The 25,835-nt window shown below is 34.9% G+C and overlaps 1 protein-coding gene across 1 annotated transcript in view; it reads right to left on the bottom strand.

The window, feature by feature from the left end:
* The window catches only part of LOC149084978 (actin-binding LIM protein 2-like), a 111,068-nt gene that overhangs the window by 58,248 nt on the left and 26,985 nt on the right, over nt 1-25,835 (bottom strand). Inside the window, exons 2-4 of the mRNA XM_089232722.1 lie at nt 11,585-11,680; nt 3,062-3,245; nt 2,615-2,736 (exon numbers count right to left, since the gene is read on the bottom strand). Of these exons, the coding sequence (XP_089088848.1) occupies nt 2,615-2,736; nt 3,062-3,245; nt 11,585-11,680 (402 nt within the window). The remainder of the gene's footprint in view (nt 1-2,614; nt 2,737-3,061; nt 3,246-11,584; nt 11,681-25,835) is intronic.

The following is a 25,835-nucleotide window of genomic DNA, read 5'->3' as shown; positions in this document are numbered from 1 at the left end:
TGGCCATAGATCTCACAGATGGTGTCAAATGTGGCAGTAAAATTGTATCCATAAAACAGCTATTTTAATTATTATTGTGTTTTTTTTTTACTTTGTGTATCTCTCAGATCATTTTTGGCTGCTTGAGGACATTAAAAAAATTTCATACTATACCAGTCCAGTCTACATTCAACAAACTTCCATTTAATGAAGTTTTCTATTCAACGAAATTTTCTACAGAATTTTGAATTTGAAAGACATTTACATGTTATTTACTCTCCAAATTATGAAACATAATTTCTATATAATCAAGTTTTTCTGACTAAATTTTTAATTTGCAAATTTTTTTTCTGTAACATTTCCCAACTTCTCATTTCTTGAAGTTCCAACAAAATCAACCATAGAGTCATAGAACAGAGGTGAATAACAAGCTAATGTATTCATGGAAAGCTGAAAGAGAGAGAAAAAAACCCCTTAAAGTTGTCTTTCCAGGAAAAAGTTTGTGTTATACGAAGAAAACAACTAAAAATGCTGTAAAGTTTGTTGTCTAGCAATAAACAAAGCAAGTCTACTAACTTTTTCACACTTTAGGATTGTGTTAAAGTCGGAGATAGGTAATTTACAAATTTCTGTTTAACAAATTTTCTTTATAACAAAATTTTTAAGTTGAAAGATGAGACTCCATTAAAAAGAGAATTGAACAGTATTTCTTTAAAAAATTATTATTTTTTACTTAAAATCTTTTTAAAATTAACAGTTTCCATATGAAGAGAATATTTGTTTATATTATGATAAATGTGATAAATCTGGTTATTATGCATAATCACCAAATGTTTTGGTTGGTAATATGCACAATAACCAACTAAATTCTGGTGATTATGCATAACAATTGATTTATCACATTTACCATAACATACATATTCCATTAATCAGTTTCCATCTTTTGATTGACTGAAGCTCAAAAAATCCATTTTAATCAAAACTAAAAGTGTAATCAAGATAACCATAATAAAAACTCATACTGTTAATATCAAACAACTTCATCAAACTTATTCTGAAAACTTTTTTAAAAAATAGTTTCTTTTTTCAACTAGAGAACTAATTGTAAGCTTTTCTGTTCAAGCTGATGAGACTAAACATGATATTAGTGAAAAATCTATCCAAATGAAGCAAAATAAAAATTCAAAGGACATTCCTGACAAACAGTAAAGCTATCATGTACGATTTCAGCAAATTGAAAAAATTTGTGCATTATTATTTTGAATGGGATGCCCAAAATCATATCTTTTTAATGATCATAAAATTACACAAACTTTTGCACCTGAGCCTTCTTTTTTTAAATATTTACATAATCTGCTCTAGAAAATAAATAATTGAAAAGTTATTCTGGATCAGTTCACAGAAATGCTATCAACAGAGAAATCAACATTTTCTTGAGAAATGTTACAGGAAGAATGCATATCCTCTCGCATAACAACAAAACTGCATGATGACCATAGTAAATTTATTAAATATGCATGTACTCGCACAGTCAACCCTCAGTTTATGAGCTTTTCCTTCCTGAGCTCCATTCGTAAATCAAATTGTTTGTAAACCAAAATAATTTTTGTATAGGAATCAATGTGAAATGGATTAATTCGTTCCTGGGGTCCATTAATTCGTTCTGTTCTTCTGAAGATTTTTAGTATCAATTTTTAAATCACTGCTTTATGCTCAAGTGCATAACATAAAACCAATTGAAATCATCATACCGACACTGAAAACACTTTACTCTAGAGAGAAACAATCAGGAGCCGTATCCATGTCTGGTCTCATTAATTTCATCTAGTGTCTAAGCCCTTGAAATTTCTGCCTGCAAAGCATTCTGGCCACAGTGCCTTCCAAACCGAAGTCGTGATTCTGTAAGTCACTAGATTTATCAATAAGCATTATGAGAAATATAGACAGTGCCGTCTTAACACATGGGTAAACCCGGGCATGGCACTGGGGACTCAAGTGCAGGGGGGGGGGGGGGGGGTCGGGCCTCAGAAAAATCACTCTGCCTGAGGGTCCAGGATGCAATTGAGAAGGCTCTGAATATAAGACATTAAAATGATGTTTTTAGAAATCAGAGTGTGTGTTGATTCTGAATCAGAGATTATTGCACATCATCTCTGAAAAATTTATTTTATGTAAACTTTCTCAAAATTTGAAATGTCATGCTAATTAAATACATGAGCTGGATAAGAGGAGTCATATTTAGAGAAAGAACTTTAAAAAAAGCCACCACATGTGGCCGTAGACCTCTCAATTTCTCTATTTTTCCTTTGCATATGTATTTGATCTAAGTTTTTCCAGCTTACATGTTTAGAAACCAAGATTGGCTTTTTATTGCTCTTATTAGGTTGCTGTATTTTGATATCATGTAGCCATATTTTTATGGGCATCTTTTTTTTGCAGCCACCTCGTTGGACATTTTGTCTGTTGTGGTATTTGTATAAGTTTGTAAACCGAATCAATTTTTGTTGTTCATAAACCAAATTGGTCACAAACTGAAAGGTTCGTAAACCAAAGGTTGACTGTATATTAATTTATATGTACATATAAAATTAATAGCATTCTATCTCACTCGAAATCATACTCAAAATTATCTCACTTCGATTAGTATTAAGAGGAGACTCAGTAGTCTGTGATGTCACAACTGGGATTTGCATGCATTTACCACAAAGACATTCTTTTCCAGTAAAAGTAACTTTCTGTCCCTGAGGAAATGGCAATCTAAAAAAAGTTTCATAAAAAATAATCAATCAAGTTTTAACATTTTACTTCATTAATAATTAAACTTCATTGTTGTGACATTGAAAACAATGAAACATATATTTTCTAGATATGCTGCAGAGGTTAACTTGGAAAGAAAAATCATCTGGTCTCAATCAGGACTCAAACCCGGGGACTCTTGCAAAACATTAAAAACAATGCTATGCAATTATGAGATTTAACTTCTATGTCATACAATTTTAATTATTATTTCAATCACATTTATGAAATTATTGAATTGAACACATTTTCTCACTAAATAAAATTATATAAAGCTACATCTTACCTGCACCTAGCACAAACAAAACATTTCTGGTGATAAGTGTTTCCTAAAGCTGTCACAACTTCACCTTCTACAAAAGAGTTGCATGATGCACATTTTGTTCCAAACATTTTCTGATAATCAGATGTGCAATAATAATGTCCATCTTTAAAGAAAAATCCTCCTTGAGAAAGTGATGAAGCACAAGCTAAATTTTAAATAAACATTAAAAAAAAATTATTAAGAAGTATATTCACTATTTAAATAAATTACAAAGCCACAACAAGTAGAAAGCCCGGTGAGCTGGCTGATGTCAAAGGAAAGAAAAGGTGCTCATATTAAACATTTTTAGGGTTGCCTGAAATTATATATACACAGGGTGCATAAGTAACAGGGCGCATTGCATTTTACTGGCAAACAGTTGATCCTAGAGGCATACTTCCAATTGAAAAAAGTACTCAAATAACGTGTAGTACTCAGATATGTAATTCATGTTGCAAGAGTTGTATAGTTATTAAAATGGAACGAAAAAATTAACTTTTATACCGTCCCAATATACCCAAAAACCCAATTAGAAAGTTGTTGTCCTGTCTCCCCTGATGCCAACTAAAAAAAAATTTCATGTTTCTAAGTGCAATATTTATTGAGATATTCAAATTTGAAAAATGGAGGAAATTTGGAGAAAAATAGCCTTAATAGAGCTTGTTTTTTTTAATTTTCCTTTATTTTTTGAATTCAAATATCTCAGTCAATATTGTACTTAGAAATGTGGAAATTATTTTTTGGCATCAGGAGAGACAGGGAAACAACTTTCTAGTTGGGCTTTGGGGCACATGGGGACTGTATAAAAAGTTTTTTTTTATTTTAATAACTATACAACACCTTGAAACATGAATGACATATTTGAGTACTACATGTCAAAGTAGCTCGATTTAAATCAGATACTTTGATATTTTTCAAGCAATTTTGAATATAATTTTTTTTAACTTGTATGATTACAAGTAAATAAGAGATAATATTTATATTTTAATTATTTACACATTAATTGATATCTAAATAAATGTGATAAATATATTTGTTTTTTGGGTGAAAAGTCAGGTTGCAAGAATTAATTCAGTTTTTCTCAGAAGATTAGAAACCTCTTTCTCTACAAACTCTTCTAAAGTCTCTTTCAAGAACTTTCTTTTCGATAGAGAAAGTGAACTTGTTAAAGAGAATGTTAATTATAACCTATAGAAAAGATTTTTATCCCTGGAATGGAATTTACTACAGGCTTTGTGAAAATAGCCAATAATACAATATCTATGGGAATAATCGTCACTCAGGAAACAAGATGTGTTTCTTTTCAAAAATAAATAGCAAATAAATTTCAAAAGTCATAATAAAAACTTAAAAGTTTCCACAACTCTAATTCTCCCCCCCCCCCCACACACACTCCATGCTTTTTGGATTATGTTACAACATAGAGAAATTTTTCATAGCTCATAAAGGCCCATATACACTAGCGTGCCGATCTTGCAATGAAAGCATTTGCAATTGGTTGTTCAGTAATTTGTATGGTGTTGAGCTGTTTTTTCTGCACCTACCTGGAATTGGTTTTTTCAACAAACACAAAGGAAGTTTGTGTACCCACAAGCAGATTAGAACCACTGCAGGGGGTCGTGCATTGCAAGATTGGCGCGCTAGAGTATACAGGCCTTAATAAGGAATTTTGTTCACTCAAGGTGGTTCTTTTTCAAAGAAAAGTTCATGGTTTTGCAATGATATTTCATGAAGATATTGTTCCAGAATATTTAAGCTGATTAAATTAATGAATGTTAGTTGCATATAGTTAAATTAATGAATGTCAGTAGCATATAGTCAAATTAATGAATGTTAGTTCATTTCTCGTCTTCGCCGTGGTTCGGAACGAACATGCTTTTATTGTGCTCCGCTCACTGACCAATAGCAGCAGTTTTGTCCAAAACCATTGCTGGGGGATTACTGAAGGATTATCTGTCATATCAGTGTGCCATTTTGTGTCTTTCTTTGTTCTCGTGAGTTTTACTTGGCGTGTTGTTTATTTTTGGGTCATATATATTCTGCTGTTTTCTCTTTTTTTTTCTAGCACACATTGCATTGCGAGATAAGTGTTTTTTTTATTATATTGCTTCAATTTTTTTAAATTTTCGGTGTGTATTTTCAATCAACTTAAATTTTTTTTCTCGTTCGTATTTCATTTTCATTTTATTTTCGCCAGGTTTGTGTTTTCTCGCTTCTTTGATATAAATTCGTAGGTTTTTTGGACGTTAGTGTTAGCAACAGTGTATACTTTTTTCCGGGTACTCTCAATAACTTTATTTTTCCTTCCACTTGGGCCTATTGTTGTTGTGTTAGTGATTTGAGATAGTTAGCTAATTGTAATAAGTATAAATTGTACTTTGTAACTTAATACTTTTTTTAGAGTGTGTTGTATTCTTTATATACATATATATATTCTACTTCGTGATTTAGTGTTGAGCATTCTATTTTACGTAATTTTTTCGTGCAATCTCTTACGTATATTTTGCATAGTAATGTATTTTACATTATTTTAATTTCCTGTTAACATTTCTCATTTCCCTATTTTTAATTATTATCATCTAGCTTTAGCAATAGTGTTAGTATGCCTCGAAGGACATTTGCTCCTCATTTGGGGTCACGTTCTTGGAGCTTCGCGCATTTACCGATAGGTGGCTTCGTTGAGATGGGATCCATCTAAATAAGAGGGGGGGGGGTCTGGGATGTTTACGATAGTCTTAGGTCAGGTTTTTTTACTCCCAGACCATGTAGTCAGGAATGCAGGTTAGTTAATGACAATCACAACAGTACTGACGGGGAATTACCCACATCTGACTTGGATGGCTTCTCGATTGACCGGGCAAATTAAAATGTGTGCTAATAAATGCCAGGAGCTTGGGTAATAAGAAAGATTTTTTAGAAACTCTGATAGCTGTGGAGGGCCTAGATCTTATAGCCATTACAGAATCTTGGGCAAACGATGGGAATCGCTCATTCTTAGACATCTCAAGATACAATACTTTTTTGAGAAGTAGATCTGATAGGAAAGGGGGTGGAGTGTTGATATACGTGAAATCATGTTTGAAGGCTAGAGAGTGTAACGTGCAGAGAAGTGATATTAAAACTATATGGGTTGAGCTTGAGAAAGATGCCAAACTTATTGTTGGGGTTTGTTACAATCCGCCGAGAATAGGGATCCAAACTACATCACCAAATTGCATGATGAAATTTCCTACGTGTGTAAGCATAAGAGGATTCTCATACTAGGGGATTTCAATTACCCAGGTATTGATTGGGAGAACCTTTCATCTAGAGATCAGTATGAAAGAGACTTTAAGTTGGTGCTTGAAATGTTTCGGATCAGAAGCCACTAGGGGTACCGCTATTTTGGATTTAGTTCTTACTAGTTCTGAGGATCTTGTTGAACATATTTCGGTGGGGGAAGAGTTTTCTTCCAGTGATCATCGTATAGTCAGATTTCACTGTAACTTTTCCTCGGGTAAGGTTGATAACAAAAGACTGATTCCTTGTTTTCGGAGAACTAACTTTGATGTTTTGAGAGGAAGGTTAGCAGAAGTTTTCAAAGACCGGTTGGAATCAGTAGGGGTGGTAAGTCAATGGGAAGAATTTAGTACAAAGCTGTCCTCTGTTTTGCCCAACGTCATACCCTTTGTTCGAAAAAAGCATATTTGTACATCGCACCCTCTATGGTTCACAGATAGCATGCGTAACCTTTATCTTGAAAAAAGCATTCAGAGAGTACAAAAGTGGACGAGGTGACCTATCATTGTTTACTGATAAAAGAAGAGTGTTGAAGAGAGCGATAAGGGATAGTAAAAAGGAAGTTGAATCTAGGTTGGCAGATAACATTATCTCTGACCCAAAATCATTTTTTAGATACGTCAATAATGGATGTAAGGGACAGTTGGCCCCCCTCTCAATAGGAGGCTCTAGGTTAGAGAGCAATGCAGGCATGTATAGTGCTTTCAATGACTTTTTCACATCGATTTTAATGAAGATAATGATATTCGATGGGTGTTGCATGGGGTAATAAAACCCTCAACGATATTCAAGTAGAAGACATAGAGGCCCTAAATCTTCTAAGAAATGTATGTGCAAGCAAAGCACCAGGACCAGATGATATGTATCCCAGGAACCTCAGGGAATGTGCTAATGAACTGTTGGGACCAGTCGCACAGATATACAGGAGTAGTGTTGCTGAGGATATCGTCCCGAGGGATTGGAAACTTGCTAACGTTGTTCCGATATTTAAGAAGGGTAGTAGAGAAGCAGTGTCCAATTATTGTCCAGTGCGTTTGACAAGCTCCATCTCGAAAATTTTGGAAATAATCAGCAAAAGGCAGTTTGTGAAGTGGATAGACGAGAATAATGTATTGTCGGATAACCAGCACGGGTTCAGGAAGGGGAAGTCATGTGTAACTAACCTCCTTTGCCACTATGATCACGTGACTAAGGCTTTAGGTAAGAGCAAAAATGTAGATGTTGTTTACCTTGATTTCTGGAAGGCATTTGATCGGGTCCAACATGGTAAACTCTTGAAGCGTTTGCACGAGATTGGAATTGGGGGCAAATTGCTGAATTGGATAGAATCGTGGTTAAGAGATAGGTCCCAATGCATTATGGTGAACGGGGAACTCTCTGGTTGGACAGGCGTCACAAGTGGAGTTCCTCAAGGAAGTATCCTTGGCTCCATACTTTTTTCAATTTTTATCGATAAACTCGATCAGGGTATCGATGGGATTACTAGCAAATTCGCAGATGATGTGAAGCTAATGGGAGTAATCGGGAATCAATGCGATAGGGAGTTGCTCCAGACCAGCTTAAACAGGATTACAGAATGGGCAATTAATGGAGCATGACGTTTAGCGTTAATAAGTGCATGGTCGCTCATTTTGGTTCGAACAACCCACGATTCTCTTACGAGTTGAATGGTGTCACTGTCTCGGATGCAACTAGGGTCACCGATTTGGGAATTCTCATTGACGAGCGGCTTAGGTTTTCTGAACATTGTTCATCAGTGGTCAAAAAAGTGAATAGAACGCTTGTGTGTGTGTGTGTGGTCTCATTTTCAAAAAGGTCTCATTAAGTTCTCCTAAAGTAATTCTTCTGCTTTTTTGAGGCTTAGTTCGTCTGGGACTGGAGTATGCTGTAAGGGTTTGGAGACCATACCTAACAGAGGGACATAGACTTGGTTGAAGTGGTGCAGAGAAGAGCTACGCGTGTCCTTATTGGCACACAGGGCTTGAGTTATGAAGAGAGACTTCATTTTTTGAATATGTATACATTGGATGAACGCAGATGTCGAGGAGATATGATCGAAGTGTTCAAAATTTTCAATGGGATGGATAGGATGGACCATGAACTTTTAGTACAATTACTGCTTTGACAAGGAAACACCAGTATCGATTGGTAAGGGACAATGCGAGGTTATGGTGTCGCAGGGAATTTTTCTCTAATAGGGTTGTTAATAAATGGAATAGCTTACCCCCAGAGGTAGTAAATTGTAACACAATTGACACGTTTAAAAAGAAATACGATAAACATGTTGGGGTAAATCGAGAAGCTATCCATACTTAGAATAAGACAACCATAAGTATTCTTTATGGGCATTGTATAATATTTTATCATGTGTATATATTGTTTATAATTTTTGTTAATTGCATTTTTAATTGGGTTGCCGTATTTTTGAAATATATGACATCCATATTTTTATGGGCATCTTTTTCTCAGCCACCTCGTTGGGCATTTTGCCTGTTGTGGCGTTGTACTTGTATATAACTATGTACTTTTGAATTTTTTTTTATCAAGTACAAATTTCAATATTCGTTTAAACATACATGGTGGGCAAAAAGTCCGTAGAAACTTTAAAAATGAATAAAAACCGGAAAAATAACAAATAAAAAACGGTCTACAGGGTTATCATCACTAAGTCACAGGAATTTTTAAAGACAGAAAAAAAACCAAAAAACAGCTGATAGATGGTGCTGGTACGAGCGACTTCAGTGGAAATATGCAAATGAAACAGTTATAAGAACCTGCGCTCCTAATCCACAAGCAGTTCACTGTTGTAAACCATGTATGTGAACAAGGATGATGAGTGTGAAGGATAAAGCTTTGTTGGTGAAGTTGCTTTATGTGAACCAGGAATCAGCAACTCAAATTCTGAGTTCGGAAGAATGTGAGGACTGGAAAAGGTCCTTTAACAGCAATAGGCCTCATAAAGCTTGTTCAGTGGTTTAAGGAAACTGGAATGCTGGAGGATCATGTAAGAGCCAGATGACCATGTTTCAGGAAAGCATGTTTGCTGCGTGTTGCAGCCGAAATGGAAGCATTAGCATCCAAGTCAGCTGCAGGGACAAGCTGTGCTAGTGAAACTGCCAGACGCTTGCTTGGGCTTACCACCATCCTCGGTATGCAATATTCTTCATGGAATCCTTGACGGACAGTGGTATAACAGTGGATACCGTACAGAGGGAAGCATTTGCGAGGTGGTTTCTTTCTCAAAAATCAAACAGAATCCCACCTGGATCTTTAATGTCTTGTGGACGGATGAAGCTCATTTTTTGCTTCATTGCAATGTTAATACTCATAACTGTTGCATCTGGGCGACGTCTAATCCACATGAGTACATGCAGAAACCATTGTATTCCCCAAAAGTGACAGTGTGGTGTGGGTTCACAGGTTCATTCATCATAGGACCCTTCTTCTTTGAAACACAGTGCTCAGTAAATGGGTGGAAAACTGCTATGGTGAATGGACAGTGTTATTTAATGCTTCTGCCCAAAAAGGTCTGCCATGTTTGTGTGAAAGTGATGTGCTTTCTACTGTCACGTTTATGCAAGATGGAGCAACTAGTCACACTGCTACTCCGGTCAAAGCATTCCTGATACAGATGTTCGGGAAAGACAAAATCATTAGCAGGCATTGCAGGTTCCAATGGCCTCCTCTTTCTCCAGATTTGACACCGGCAGACTTCTGGTTATGGGATACTTGAAATCCCAGGTGTATCGATCCGGTTCATCCAATCTGTCGGAACTGTAGACATGATCCACCGCCGAGAGGTGTGATGTATACATCCGAACCATCTGCGCTCTGCGTTGCTGGATTTGTGACACGCCTGCAATGTGTTATTCCCTGTGGTGGTGGTCATGTGGAACACATACTGCTATAATAAACCATTTGGAGGCATTCTGTTTGCTATTTGCATACATTTTCTTTGAATTGCATCAGCGCCACCTATCGGCTGTTTTTGTAGTTATTTTTTTCCTGTCTTAAAATAATTCCAGTGACTTAGCAATGCTAACCCTACAAACCGTTTTTTATTTCGGTTATTTTTCAAGCTTTTATGGATTTTTGAAGTTTCTACAGACTTTTTGCCCCCCCCCCCCCTGTGGAGAATGATTTGTTCTTAGATACCATTGGGATCCCATAAATGGGATTTTTAGTAGTTTAGTATGCTAATGCAGTTATTTTAAAAGCAAGATCTTCAGAGCTTAATATTGTCTATAAGTTAAAATGTGAGAACTATACCTGTTACGAAAACTATTTAATACCCCTAATAAGTCAACCTTTCAAACTTTTAATTAGAAATGTGAGAGTAGATATTGAATTTAAATTTTAAAAAATGGAATTTATATTTGATTTTTTGAAAAAAAATCATGATTTTTATTAACCCCAGACTTAATAAAGGATAAAATAGCAGAAATTTTATAACAATTTTCCCTCTACGTATATAAATAAATTTTTGTTCCATGTATGACTATGCACTTATTTTATTTATCTAGATCAATATTGTCTGAAAAATTGGTGTTAGTCTGATTTCTATATTTAAAAAATATACTAATCTTTAGGATTTAATATTGTTCAGTCATATTTAGACACAATATTTAAATTTAAAATTTATTATTTAAATTTTAGAGAAACAGCATTTAAAAAAAAAAATCTGATTTAAATCAAAAATATTGATCAGATTTAAATTTAAAAAATCCAATTTTTTGAATTTTTAAAAAAAAAATTGTGATTGACCCTGCTACACACGTTATTTGGAAACTTTTCCTAATTGGAAGTATACCTCTAGGATCAACGGTTTGCAAGTAAAATGTCATACCCCCTGTTTGCTATGCACCCGGTATAATGCCTGCCACCAGCAGTTTATATTAAAATATCGTAAAAATATTTCTAGTACAGGTATAACAAAAACTTGTACACAGTTAGATGCAGAAACTTTTTTAGTATTTGAAAAATTTACATGCACCAACACCCTTAATGGCTGCAGAGCAGTAATTTAAGTTTTCTGGTGGATTGCAGCACTAGATTCTGAGATAATGCTATAGGCAGTTTTGCCCCAATCTTCCCCCCCCCCCCCCCAAGTGTGTTGCTTGCATAAATAACACTTTTGTTGCATATTGATAATTTAAAAGCTATCAGTGCCTTTTCCATATTATTTTTAGATCATTAAAGTTCAGAGCAAAAGCAATAACCACTCACCAACACATTTGAAACAATCAAGATGGAAGTATTTATCTTGGACTTTCAATGCACTTCCAACACATTTCTTCTTACACAAATCACATAAAACTTTGCCTAAAGGAAAGAAAAATGTATAAAATGGTAGAATTAAAACTTTTAGCTCAATCTTTCTGAATAAGTTTTTAGAATGTAAAAAATGAAAAAGAATGTGACAAAAGAGAATACAAGTACACATATAAAGAGTTTAATGTGAGAAATTATCTGTTTATGATAAATTTTGGACTACAATGCAGCGTTGACAGTAAAACATTTAAAACCAGCTATTTAAAAAATGTAAACTTTTATATACTCGACTTGAAAAATATAATCTATCTATTCAATTATTCATTTTGCATTTATGAATGATGATTTGTATCTCTCTCTTATGATTTTTTTTAATAATGTGATCACAACATATTCCCCAAGAGATCTTTACGATCTGTCCAGGGAATTTGTTAGTGTGTTAGTATACATCCATGCCCAAACCAGGATTCGAACCCAGACCTGCACAGACAGAAGCTAGCTCTCTAACCACTGGACTGCCAGGCGGCAAATGGAAAATATTTTAAAATTTGATGCTTCTGGTATTATAAACTTACTGTATATGCAAATAATCCTGCATGAAGAAAAATTCGAATGATACAAGCACTGGTATATGCAGGGCCAGTCCTAAAAATTCTCCTGCTTGAGACGAATGATATTTTGCCACCCTTAAGATATAACTATCTGAAAAGACTTTTCTTTCTTCACCTCTATTATCTTGATACAGTGGTTCCTTCCTAAAGTGTTACCCTCTCCCCCGGAGGGGGGGGGGGTAAAGATGATTTAAGATGTCATGAGAGAATTTCCTCAATAAAAACATTTTGATGGGAGTAAATATATTGAATCAATATATCAATTTAATAGCTCTTCTTTGAAGTGGGGGGGGGGGGGTGTGGTCCCATAGTGGATTCACCTTTTTACTTTGTTTCCTATGGGTTTTGGGAAAATGTCTGTCCTTTTTAGCACATTATATCATATAACATTGAAATTCTACATAAAATTTACTAAAAGTAATTTGAAGAAAAATCTCATTCAATCAAGTATCACAAATGTGTTTTTGCTCACTTTTATGAGAAAACATAAAAATTTATAAATTAGTATTTATTATGAATCCAAAGACAAGACAAAATGTATATTATTATTATTATTATTATTATTATTATAATATATATATATATATAAAAGTATATAATTATAAGTAATATAATTATAAGTAATAATAATTATATAAGTAATTATATTATAATATACATTTTATTATAGTATAATTATATATAAAATTCAATTATATATAAAATTTACTAAAAATCCAAGAATCGCTCTCCTCATTTCTTATTTTTAAAATTGTGATTCTCTGCATTATGTTGCCTATACATATGTAGCAAAAACATAAGTTTTTCCTACAAAGGTTTTTAGCAGCTGGCTGATGCGAAAATGAGTTTAAGGAAAAGAGAAAATTCAACTGCCCTTGCGGGGAATCAAACACATGTTCTCTCACTTACCGGGTGAATGCCCTAAACTACTAGACTACAAAGGCAACAAATATTTCAATCTTTCTTTAGAGCTTCTGTACACTGAACGGCACAGTACATGGACTGTGAAACCTAACTCAGGCAAAAACTCACAATTTCTGACTCTGCAACCAGATGACGACACTAGGTAGTAAATTGCCCATGGCGATAGACCGGAGTTGTGCTCGTATTGAAAGGAAAAGAAAAGATGGTTATAATCAAAGCTCTTGATTTGTGAATACACCTCCCGATAGGCAGACAGCACTCTAGCCTCATGAGTCCCAACTACGAATTTGATTGGGCATGGCATGGAGACCCATGGCCCCACATCCTGCGGTAGGACCCCATAGGCTGAGATTTTTATTGCACTCCCAGGTCAGACTCTTCATGGGCCCTTCTATTATGAATTTGTAGAGTGAAAAACAAAAATGGAATCAACGAACACATCTGATGAGAGTCATCTCAGGCCCCCGGGAAGGAGTCTTGCCAGATCCATCCCCTCGTGGGGGCCATGCAGGGGCTTCAATTGAATAGGAGCTTCCATGACAAGATCTGGCACAATGATTCATGCCCTCTTCCATTTTGCCCTCGGGCTATGATATGATCTTGCTACTGTTGAGATGGCAGTAGGGTTAAGCTTTTTTTTTTTACAAATATTCAAAAATTTGTTTGAGTTGTGTGAAACACCCCATTATCATCAAAGGTTCCACAAGAAACTTTACATTGGAAACTCATTATATAGAAAACAGATATAGGTACACAGAAATGGCATAGACAGAACATTCAATTTTTCAATTCAATTCAAATTTATTTTAAAATTTGTGTGAATACATGTTATATTATATTATTGGGAACCAAGGAGACAGATGACCCATACTGGTTGTTACAATGAATAAGTTTAAAAAATATAGTACAGTGATATTATTAAAAAAGGTAGTGGTTACATATAAAAATAGTATAATTAACAAAAAATGAATATGTTAAAAATTGCAATATAAACAATAAGGAATATTCTTATGCAACGGCGGAGGTGCTATAAAAATTACATATGAATAATATCAACATGAGTTCTTAATATAGACTTAATATTCACCCAAAATATACAAAAGAAAAAAAAATATGAATATCATGTTAACGATATACATAATAAATATGGAGCCAACACATGAATTTGTACAGGATTATGGGAGGTGATTTAAAGATATGATTTAATTAAGCATAATGTTAGAGGATGTAATCAGAAATGGGACTCAATGTTAATGAGTTCGAGTAGGTAAAGTTTGAGGCGTTTTTTAAAGGAAGTAAATGCAGTAGTGTCAGTGATTTCTCTGGGTAGATTATTATAGAATTTTGGAATCAGAAAGCAAAAGTGTTTTTTAAGAATATTTTTATGAACTAATGGCAGTGAGTAGATGGCATTTAGATGAGCAGAAGTACGGGATACGTTAAGAGGTAAGGAGTATTGGTGTTTTTTTATTATTAATAAGGATTTATAAAAGTAGAGGTAACGTTCACATTCTAGAGCCGAAACAGCACAGCACTTATATTTCTAGTATGTTGTTGGCTGAAAGTGTCATTTGTCGGAAGATGAACTAGGAATTCAAATTAGTGCTGGGGGATTTGACTAAAGAAAGTCAATTGGGAAAATGTTGATAGAGTGAAAAGATTTTTAAAAGAAAAAAGAAGGAACTAACTTTTTCAGAAACCAGCTTCTCTAGGCCACACTTTTTGGAAGTGAAAGAAAGGAGGTGTGTTGAGATGAATTAAGCATTGAATAGCAAAAAGTTGAATAGCATTTCAATACAGAAAAATATTGTATTTACCCAGGGATGGCTCGTGAAGGAGGCACATAGGCATGCACCCTCCTGAAAATCCCAAGCCATTAATTTAATTCTTTAAGTGGATTTGATACCAACTTAATACCATTGAATTTCTTTTTTTTAATTTTTGAAATGACTTTAATCAATTAAAAATTTTCAGAGGAATTAAAAAAAAAGTCCAGTAAAATACAGGTCATATCAACACACGCCAACTAAAGCAGAAAGCCTTCGCTCGCAATATTTTTGATGCCATGATGTAATCACGTTCTGGCCTTCTTCCCTGGCAGAAGCTGCTTGTCCCTGATAATCGTCATATTGACAGCCGTTAGCACGCATGTGAGCATAATTTTTTAATGATAAAATTCTAGTTTAAATGTGTATTTTATTCATTTCTTGGCAAGGCAATAAACAATATTGTTGCTCAAGTCCTTTAAAAAGAATAGTTGAAAAAAACAGCAGCTAATCCGGCTGCCAGCAAGCTTTGGTTTGGGTGAAGGAAGTATAGGCCTATATATTTATACTGCTGCATATGAAATCAGGTGAGTTCATTTTTTACTATTACATGAAATGCATTGATGAATATTCTGTATTATTATTATTGGAAACATTGTTAATCTCACAATCCCAATTTTCATAAACTCAGTTACTATACATAGGAGTAGGGCTTTATTAAGTTGATTGATAATATTGGTGCTGTACTATTTGAATAATTTTTTAAAGTTATCCCTCAACGCAAGAAATTTTGAATGAATAAACAGTTTGAGAAAATTTAGAATAATTACTGAAAATATAGTTCAGATGCCCCCCCCCCCTCCATCACATCCTGGAGCCAGGCTTCTATGATTAAATTTTTGGTGGATCTCACTTCAATATTCCTCACAGGGACCTTTGATGGAATTTCAAATAATTACATGAGAAAGGAAATATTTTATTTCATGGTACCCCCTCCTCCTGAAACTGGGTCCCTTGGTAAGATCAGTGGAGGGCCACCTGCTAGGGTCAAAGTAATGAAAATCCCAATATTTTTTTTGTTATAATTTCAACTAAATACATTCACAAATTTTGAAAAATGTCAAAGTCTAATGATGCTTTTATTTCATGTCGATAGGTGAGTATGACTTAACAGTATCATATGGGATCATGTGAATTTGCTGAATACCAGAGAAGAGTAAGGGCTGGAACTTTCATCATTGGTTGGTGGTTATAATTGATGCAGCAAATTTAGCAATCCATTGCCCAAGCAACGGTCTTGACCGAGATGTCTTCCATGGGACTTGCTTTGTGCCATCTGTGCGTTTTGACTCATCCAAGTATCTAATAAGAGCCTTTTGGTAGACTATTTGTGGTTGTTTTACACTTAGGAAGATGATGTGGCATTCGATGTAGAATACAATTGGTCACTACCGGTGCATTCTTATCACCAGATTTCACTCAGTAAATGTGAGTGATCTCAATGTTATTGCATATTTTGAAAGTACAGTTGAACCCCGTTATAGCACCCCTGTTGTAGTGCCAACCCTGCTTACAGCTGGAAATTTTCAGTGAAGAGATCTTCCATATAGAGATTATAATGTGAAAAACCTATTATATCGCCAACTGTTGTTTGGATGGACATCAAGTATGTATCATACAAAGTCTATGTGTCATTTTCCAAGAAAATTTCCACAACATCTCTTCTCTCATCATTTTTTTTTTCTGTGAAAGGTGTGATGTTCTTTAACATCTGAGAAACGAAAATTTGTGAAAAAAACAGCAATGCCACCATTGTTTTTCTTTGTTTATGTACTTATAAAATGCATCGCTGAATTTATGTAGAACTAAAATAATTGTTGTATAGCCATTGCAACTGATAATTGCATTAATAGCAAAACAGTTGGTTTGTCCACTAGTCCCCATATAAATTTCCATGTCCATCCTTGCCCTTCAATAGGGGCAGACCATTTTTTCCCCTGATAGTGCACCTGATTGAAAATATCAAAATCTGGCTATATCAAAAAATGTTTTTCTCCAAATAGAATTTTGCCCTGCCTATGAATTTTGTGAGATTCATGTTTTGCTCTTCTTGAACATAGATCACGCGTTGCTTCATAATATAATTCTCAAAATTAATCTACATTTGTCAATGATGACTATAGAAGGTGCATTTTCAAAATAGACTCACAAAGCATTATGATAAACAACTTTGGGTTCTTTAGAAATTACAAAATACTGTGTTGATGAATTGGGTTTTCTATGTTTTAACTGGAAAATATAAACAAATACTAATTTAAAAGCCAAGTTTGGGAAATATAGACAGGCACTATGAGTTTTAGAATGTGTGTGTGGGGGGGGGGGGAGGATTCTGTGGATTTTTTTCTAATGCATTTCCAAAGAATCTTCAAATAGAAATGCACTTCTAAAAGAAAAGTTATAAATAGTTAAAACATTTTATGCAAAGAAGAAGCTGGTGACATTTTAAATAAAAAGCACTATTTTTGAAATAGATTTTTACTACTTGAATCACATGTTAGCATAGAATGTTATGCATCTGTGCAAGAATGAGAATCATGCAATCATTCATACAATCCATGGTGGAAGGAGCAGAACAAAGTATATTTATTTATTCATTGACACATTACATCAAAAGTTCCTTTTACAAAATTAATTTTTTTTATAAATGACTGAAAATATATAGTGAATATTGTATGTGTCTATCTTAATAAAAAATAAAGGATATTATATAGTTGAATTGGTCTCGATAGATATTTTTTTGGTTAAAATCAACAGAAATAAAGTTCTGAAAAATTAATGTTCTTGGCGAAGTTTTGAGGTCAAAGGGGATAATTTTTCAAATATTGTCAAGTTTTTATTAAAAACTCTGACCCTAATTGATACTTGAAAATAATGTTGAATTATAAGTATAAACTCTTCTATTCGATTGCTCCATTCTTTACTAATTTGACCTTTTTTCTATTATATTAAGAAAAAATATAATAGCAACGCAGTCAAAAGTATAACATCGGTATTACAGTGTGTGTGTTGCTGCTGGAAAACAATTTTACAGGGAAGACTGGTTTCGAGGAGATATGTCGATGGCGTCACAAATATCAGGGCGAGGTTTTCTGCTTTAGCTAGTGTTGGTCACGGCTTGGCAGCGCTTTCCATGGAGAGAGCTCTGTATTCTTCTTTCCTCTTTTACCACTTTCCGTCATGCGCCTTGTGGTAGTATGAATACCATAGAAGGGAGAAAGGGGGATGGTTAGCACAGGCTATTATGCTAGTTTTGGCTGTGCTAAAAATGCGCTGTGGAGACTGATGCTGCCATCTACTTTTTTAAATCTACTATCTTTTAAATCTATGTTGTATCTTCTAAATTAGAATATATTTGAATAAATAAATATATTTTAACTTTATCATATAAATTTATACACCTTTCAAATTAGAGTATAATATTCGGGTGTCTGTCCAGACTTTTCTTGTAGGGTTCCGTTTTGTGAAAATTTCCCTTACTTTTGTGAAAAGGATAATTAATTTTGTGAAAAATAGGTTGCAGAAAAATAATTTTACAGTAAAATTTTTGCAAAATAAGTAATTTTGCAAAGTAATCTAGTTAATCGACATAGAAGAAATGAAATTCCAAATTTATGGTTTCATTAATTTTTATTTTGTGAGCAGTTTTTCAGGCCCAGAATTTTGTGAAAAGTCCGGAAAATAGACCTAAATTTCGACTGAGCGCAGACCCCTAATATTTGAAGAAGAGTAGGAATTTTCACACAATTTGCAAAAACTGTTAAACTTGAATGATGATTTTCAATGTTGTTAAGATATCAATTAAGCTCACTGCGCAAACTATTTACGCAAATGTTGCGTTGATAGAGCATTATTATTTTTGTACTGCATAGATATACAGATAATGTGAAAAATAATATGATAAACAAAAATAAAAGTTTTCAATGCTCTGTAATACTTTACTAATTGTAAATAGTACATCTACTCAGTACCAGAACTGCGGGGGGGGGGGCAGAGAGGGCGATGGAAAAATTTAGGTGGAGGAAAGTTTTAGGGGGAAACAAAGAATACCATTACATAAAATTATTGCATTTTATATTGGTGGGGGCGGAAAAATCCTAATTACGGCCCTGCATGTACTTGACTACATTTCATTCCCGATAGACGGCGGTATATTTTTGGAAATCTGTGCTCCCCCCAAAATATTCGACCACGAGCTGCCACTGTTTTTACCTGCACTTTTTAATCACGGTTTCTTATTTTTTAATTTGGGACAAAGAAGGACCCCAGTGCTAAAGTAACCCATATTTGTGGTATAAAATTTGATTATTTTATTAACAAGCAATATGAAGAAAAATTCTCATACTTTTTACAGAATTAACCAGGGGTCTGTCCAGCCGGAATTTGGGTCCGGAAAACGGACCCTTCACAAAATTCCGGGGCTAAAAAACGGACCCTTCACAAAATTCCGGGGCTAAAAAACGGACCCTTCACAAAATTCCGGGGCTAAAAAACGGACCCTTCACAAAATTCCGGGGCTAAAAAAAAGGATGTTTCACAAAATTTGGAGGATAATAAACGGATCCATCACAAAATTCCAGAAAACGAACCCTTCATGAAAATTACGTCGTAAAAAACGAACTTTTGCGACTGCTGTGCGACAAAATTCTTATCAGTTATGACCCTAGTTGTAATAGAAAGCCATTGATCTTTTTTTTTAAGCATGTATTGTTGGCCCAACACCACCACCCCCTCCCCCATAGATGAGTAATCTTATCTATAGAAGTTGTTGGTTGGATACCGGAAAACATGACCTTGAAAAGGCGATCGGAGAAAGAGCGTGACCTTGAGAGGGCTTTCCTTGTTTCTAGTCTTCTGGTTAGGACATCCCGCTGGTTGACCACGGATTGACCGCGTCCGATATTTTATCGCGCAACCTATGCCATTATACAAACGCTTTAGCCCCGCACTTCTCCTCAAATGGTCTTTGAATCACAACAACAATCATCAACAATTGTAGAATTGGATTTTTTGTGCACGTTTTTTTTCCTGTATTGCGCTTTCATTTTTGAAAATTTAATATGAAGCGTGGTCGACCACCAACAGGTGGAAATTCAAGGAATAGTGATTACTACATTAAAAAAATACGGCCAACTGACGTTAGGGGATGCAGCTCCATAACATCGTTTTTTAAACGAGGATCTGAAAACGTCACCAAAAAGACGTCAGATACAGATAATTCCAATTGTGCTAACCCGGAAAAAATTACTGAAACATTGCTTCCTTCATCGGTTTCGAACCACGCTGTCGAAACCTTGGAAACGGCGCGATACATTACCGATTTATCGGAGGCGCCTAAAGACATTACCGATTTATCAGAAGCGCTGAAAGACATTTCGGATTCTTCGAAAGACATTGCCGATTCGTCGGAAGACAATTCCGTTTCTTCGAAAGACATTACCGATTCGTCGAAAGCGGTGGAAGACATTGCTGATTTATCGGAAGCGCTGAAAGATGCTACGAATTCGTCGGTAGAGCCGGATTTTAAGAAAATTTCATCTACAGAAGCTAGAAAAATGGGTCTAAAAGTACCGAATTTGTTGAACATCGCACGTTTTGAGAAGCTTCACAGTTGGCTATGTTACAGCATTTCTGCATCTGGCTTTCTTTGCAAAATATGTTCTACATTTTTTGATAAGGGACCCTGGATTGACCAAGGGGGTGCAATTTGATGATCACCCAACACGATGTGTCAACAAGCATATATATAGCCAGAAACACAAACAAGCTGTGAGTGCATCAAAAACTAGGAAAATGATAATAAAAATGAAATAAAATAGGAAAATGAGGTTGCTGTTTAATTAGTATTACTTTCACTGCTATTTTGAACGTTTTCACAAAAATAAGGTACATTTTCACAAAAATAAGGTACATTTTCACAAAAACAGGACCCTGTGCAAAAAGTCTGGACGGACCCCTGTTAACATATCAGATCCTTAAAATAATTTTAGCAAAATCTAATCACAGGAAATTAGTTGGAAACCAGTTATTCCATAGAAAATTTCAAATTATAAATTTGGCTAATCTGAGAGATATATAACCAAAGTCATTTTGAATTTGATGTTTATTTTCACGTGTGAAACTGCCTAAAATTAGTTTCTGCCAACACACGAGTATGAATAAATTACTACCAAATGTTTACCACATCTGGAATTAATTTTGAGGTATCTGTGAACATTTAATTCAACTAGATGGACTTTTTTTTTAAAAGTGCTTTTTAGTGTCTCCTACAGGAGATGCAGGGACCAGAGGCAGATTTGACGGCAGGTGCACCGGCGCGCGCCCTAGGCCCCGATTTTTGGAAGGCCCCAAAAAAACTGAAACTCTACACTTTTTTCTAATGGGGGCGGCGGCTCAACTCAAGGGCGTAGCGGGGGGGGGGACTTGGGGGTCTGGTCCCCCCCCCCCCGAAATGTGAGAAAATGACCGAAAAAAGGGAAAAAGATGGCCAAATCCATTGTTCTGTCACTTTGGTCCCCCCCGAAATGAAAGTGGTTCCCCCCCCCCGAACGAAATTTCTGGCTACGCCCCTGGCTCAACTGACCTTAATCTGCCTCTGGCAGGGACTGAAGAGGATAATGTAATTTAAAAGGCAAACGGGGGATAGAAAAATTAATTAATAATCGAAGGGTTAAAAAATAGCATTAGACATTTTATAATTGCCATTATAAAATTAGCATGGTAAAAAAAGTTCAATCTCATGTTTAAAGGCTCATTGCTGGCTTTCTTCAGCAAGGTCCTAATTAGAAAAAAAGCACTCCCTAGATCAATAGAGGCAAGCATGCATTTTGGGGCCTTTTTCACTCATTCATTCAGTATCAGATGGAGAAAGAGGAACCAAAATTCATGTTTCTCTCCCGTAATGTTGAATGAGTAGTCAGAGTAAGGCAAAAGATGAATTTGACACCCCAGATCATATTGAAAGATGTTCCCTGTCTGGGATCTTTCTAAGTCATTCCATAAGTCAGGAGCACCAAATTTTTTCATACATGATTTGATAAGTGGTTTGTTGCCATAATGACTGATGAGACCCTGTACACCGATGTACGAAAATTAAGGATGGCGGACCCTATAACATGAGATTATAATCATGGCCCCCACAAGCGCAGGGCTGATAGGACTCTAGCCCTGGGGCAATTCTCATCATTTTTTTGCTTTTTCACACTATAAATTAACTATAGAAGGGCCCATGAAAAGTTCAGCCTAAAGGCCCTGCTCCAAGATGTGGGGATGGGGTGGGCATGATTATAGTTATAAAATGGAACTTTAAAGCTCGAGACGATTTACATAATGTAAGCCGATCGGTTAAAAGGCGATATGTAGGTTATAAAAATTTCCAAAGAGTGATGCTGCCGGTCACGTGAAAGAGTTGAAATGGATGAAAGCACTGTAACTTAGGAAAATTAAATGTGGGAAAGTGAGAATGTGTTGCATATTGTGACAAAGGTTCGGGTGTTGTAAACGAAAACGTGTCTATGGACCATGGCCTGAATGAAATTTTCTAGAGTAAGCATCTAAATTTGCCTGGGAGGGCCTCAGAAAAGTCACTTGGTCGGGGGCCTATGATGCTTTTGAAACGGCCCTGCTGGGAACCTTGGAGTTGATATTTTGGCGTTAACAAAGTTCAATTCTATGTTGGAGATTTGAGATTAATTAAAAAATTCAACCTCCAAAAGAAAGGAAAATATGATGGCTTATCAATATGAGCTGTAATTTGGAAAAAGTTATTTGACATAATTCAGATCGGTCAAAAGAACAGCAAGTTTTTAAAAAGCGAGACGTATGGTCAAGCTCATTTTGTTAGGTAAACAATGGTGTAGAGCTTAGAGCTTACAGCTTTGAAGTAATAAAATTTCAGGTTTATCCCCGGGCGGCAGATGAGCTCGCCCGTTAAGTTTTTACGGTTTCCCAAACTGCCGATGCAGAAAAATAGTTTGCTTCGGACATTTTAAGTGCAATAAATTTCTTTTTCCTACACGATAAAGAACTTCATGAATTATTTTTTTTATTCTAGAGACGTTGCTGTAGTTTTTCATGCTAAATAATGTAAGATATAATATATAAGCAGGGTAAAACCTACAGACTTAGTAAAGCATTATAAACAGACGCGAAATAAGTGGAACACAGAGTGCGAATTCCTCCCGCGATCTGTGCGTTTTGCAATTAAAGTTTTTATCAAATGGAAAATAAAATGTAGTTTTGAAATATTTCTGAATTGACCTTGAGAAAAAAAAGTAAAAATAGAAAAAAGTGCCGAGTCTGTTGACATAAATTACACTTCAATGAAATACATCTCAAAATACCGGAAGGTGGGGGCGAGAAAGACCCAAGTTTAGATTAGGATGAACGATATGTACTTCTTTTTTAACGGACAAGGGGTTTTTGAAACACGCAGCGCTTCCCATCTGCTTCTTCTTATCAAGCATCTATCTCAATACTAGTTCTTTAGCTGAACTGCCAAAAATAGTTCCCCTAGAACAGCGTTTCTCAACCTTTCTGAACTCACGGACCAGTGGAATGTCTGAAACAATTTGACGGATCACTTTTTTTGTTCCGTATTACGGGTATTCCTGTAATTTAGTTGTTCCGAATTGTTTTATACATTTGTCTCGTATTGCCAATTACAAATTCTTATTTGAATTTGCAATTTAAACTAAAAACAGCGTTATCAATTGGCGTTGTCCTGTATTTTACCGTATTTTCCCTCGATGAAATATGGTCATCCAGTCATTTGAATGTTGTTTGGTCAAATGCATTTTTGTTCACTGTGATTCGTATCACCCATTTATTCCCTTCCCCTCAGCAATTTTAGCAGTAATTAGCGAATTTGTCTTCAACTGCATTTTTTGGCTACAGTTAGTGGAATACAGGACCGCAATTTCCCACATTTTTCTTGATGAAGTATGGTGAACCTAAGTACGAATTTATAATTTTTATTTGAACCCATATATATATTATAATAATATCAATTACAACAATTGAATAATTTTTCATTCAGAGATGGTATTTTTTCGGCCCGAAATATACTGAGAAATTGAATTTTTCTGTTTCGCCATAACATCCAGAAAATTCAATTTCTCAGTAATTTTTCATTCAGTTAGAATCAAATTATTATGTCTGCCTGCGGACCACCTATACCATCGTCGCGGACCATAGGTTGAGAAACGCTGCCCTAGAGACATCTATTCCTTACCGGATAACATATCAACTTACGCCATTCCAAATAATGGAATACAATACTGTAAAAACATGATAAATAACATTATGCAGTTTAATAATACGATAAAAAACCGAACTGGGAGCTGACCTTACCGTCTTAATTTTTTTTTGTGAAAACATTAAAATTTTTGTGATAAAAACAGAATTTTTATAACAATCGCACTCCATTTGTAAACACCTGAAACAGGGCCTTAACTAGGATTTTTGCCGCCCTTACAACTTTAAAATTCGATATTTTTATAACTGTCACCCCTCTAAATTTTACCGACCGGGGCAGTTGCCTCTCCTGCCGTCCCTAGTTCCAGCCCTGACCTGAAATATAACGATCAACTATATAGGTAGAAGTATATAATTACAGTATAATTTTTACACTAGAAAAATCTAAGGGAACTTCGAGCAAAACATACTAAATCTTTCCTCCGATATATATTTTTCCAAATAATATTCTCATCCACTTGATGCATATCGTTTGTCGGCGTATAAGATCCAATAATTTTTTTCGTATAAATTTTGCACATTAAACACTTCAAGCGTTTCACGTTTGCAAAAAACTCCAGATCATCACCATAGTACGAATTAGGCGACTAACGTTTGATTTGCAAAATATCAAGTACTGGTGTATAATTTTTCAGACCTATTTTATTAAGATTAAGGGGGGGGGGGTTGAGATTGAGATATGTAATATGTAAATACGGTATATGAATCCTCATAATACCAGATAAAATGATCACCATTCAAAAAATTGAGTCCAGCGGAGTATAATTAGTCATAGTAGTTATTAGTTAGATAATTTACATTACGTCTCATTGATATCTCGTCATTCTTTTCGCACACTTTTAGTCATAAGTTCAGATGTACTATGGAATGGAAAGGGTTGAAAATTACGATAACTACTCGAAAGGAAAAAAACTAAAACTAATATTTTCTTATTATTTTAGGCTTTCGCTGTTCATATAAGATTCATTTACTTCCACCGACACATTACACACAGCTTTGAACATTTAAAAGAAAAAAAAAAATCAAAAAATAATTTGGTGATATTTTGAAATTTATCAACAGCATGGGTCCTTCTCTCCTACGAAATGATCCAACTACATTCAGGAATTTTCATTACTATGTTTATTAAATAGAATAGCACACAACTGAGACCTGCTTGCCACTGTGGCATGCAAAAGTGTTTGCCGCACACACAAATTTTTAAAATGTTCAAAAATCATATGGAAAGAAAAATTTAAGACGATACCATTCTAAAAATTCAAATTCTAAAAAAAATTCAATACACTTAAAAAGATCATTCTTCATATATATACATATACAATATATAATCAGGAAAAAAGACGTAAACAATATTACTTATCGTTTTTTTTAAACCAAATTAAAATTTTCTGGTAGTTCAATTCTTTACGTATGATAGTGTTATAAAAATCCTCTAATCTCACAGGCGGAGAAATTTTTCCATCGTTAGTTCTGATTATTACTAGGGGCTACAGGAGATAGAACCGAACTGGACAGATTGAAAACTTAAATTTAGACTACGAAAAAAAGAGACCAATTAAGGCCACACTTACCCCGGTGATGGACAAAATTGGT

This window comes from Pholcus phalangioides, unplaced genomic scaffold (genome assembly GCF_987345545.1).
Source record: "Pholcus phalangioides strain wild (caught in Gottingen) unplaced genomic scaffold, Ppha-v1.0 ptg000007l_1, whole genome shotgun sequence".
In the NCBI taxonomy this organism is placed as follows: domain Eukaryota; kingdom Metazoa; phylum Arthropoda; class Arachnida; order Araneae; family Pholcidae; genus Pholcus; species Pholcus phalangioides.
The sequence above is the reverse complement of the archived record's forward strand: the minus strand, read 5'-3'. Positions and strand labels throughout refer to the sequence as shown.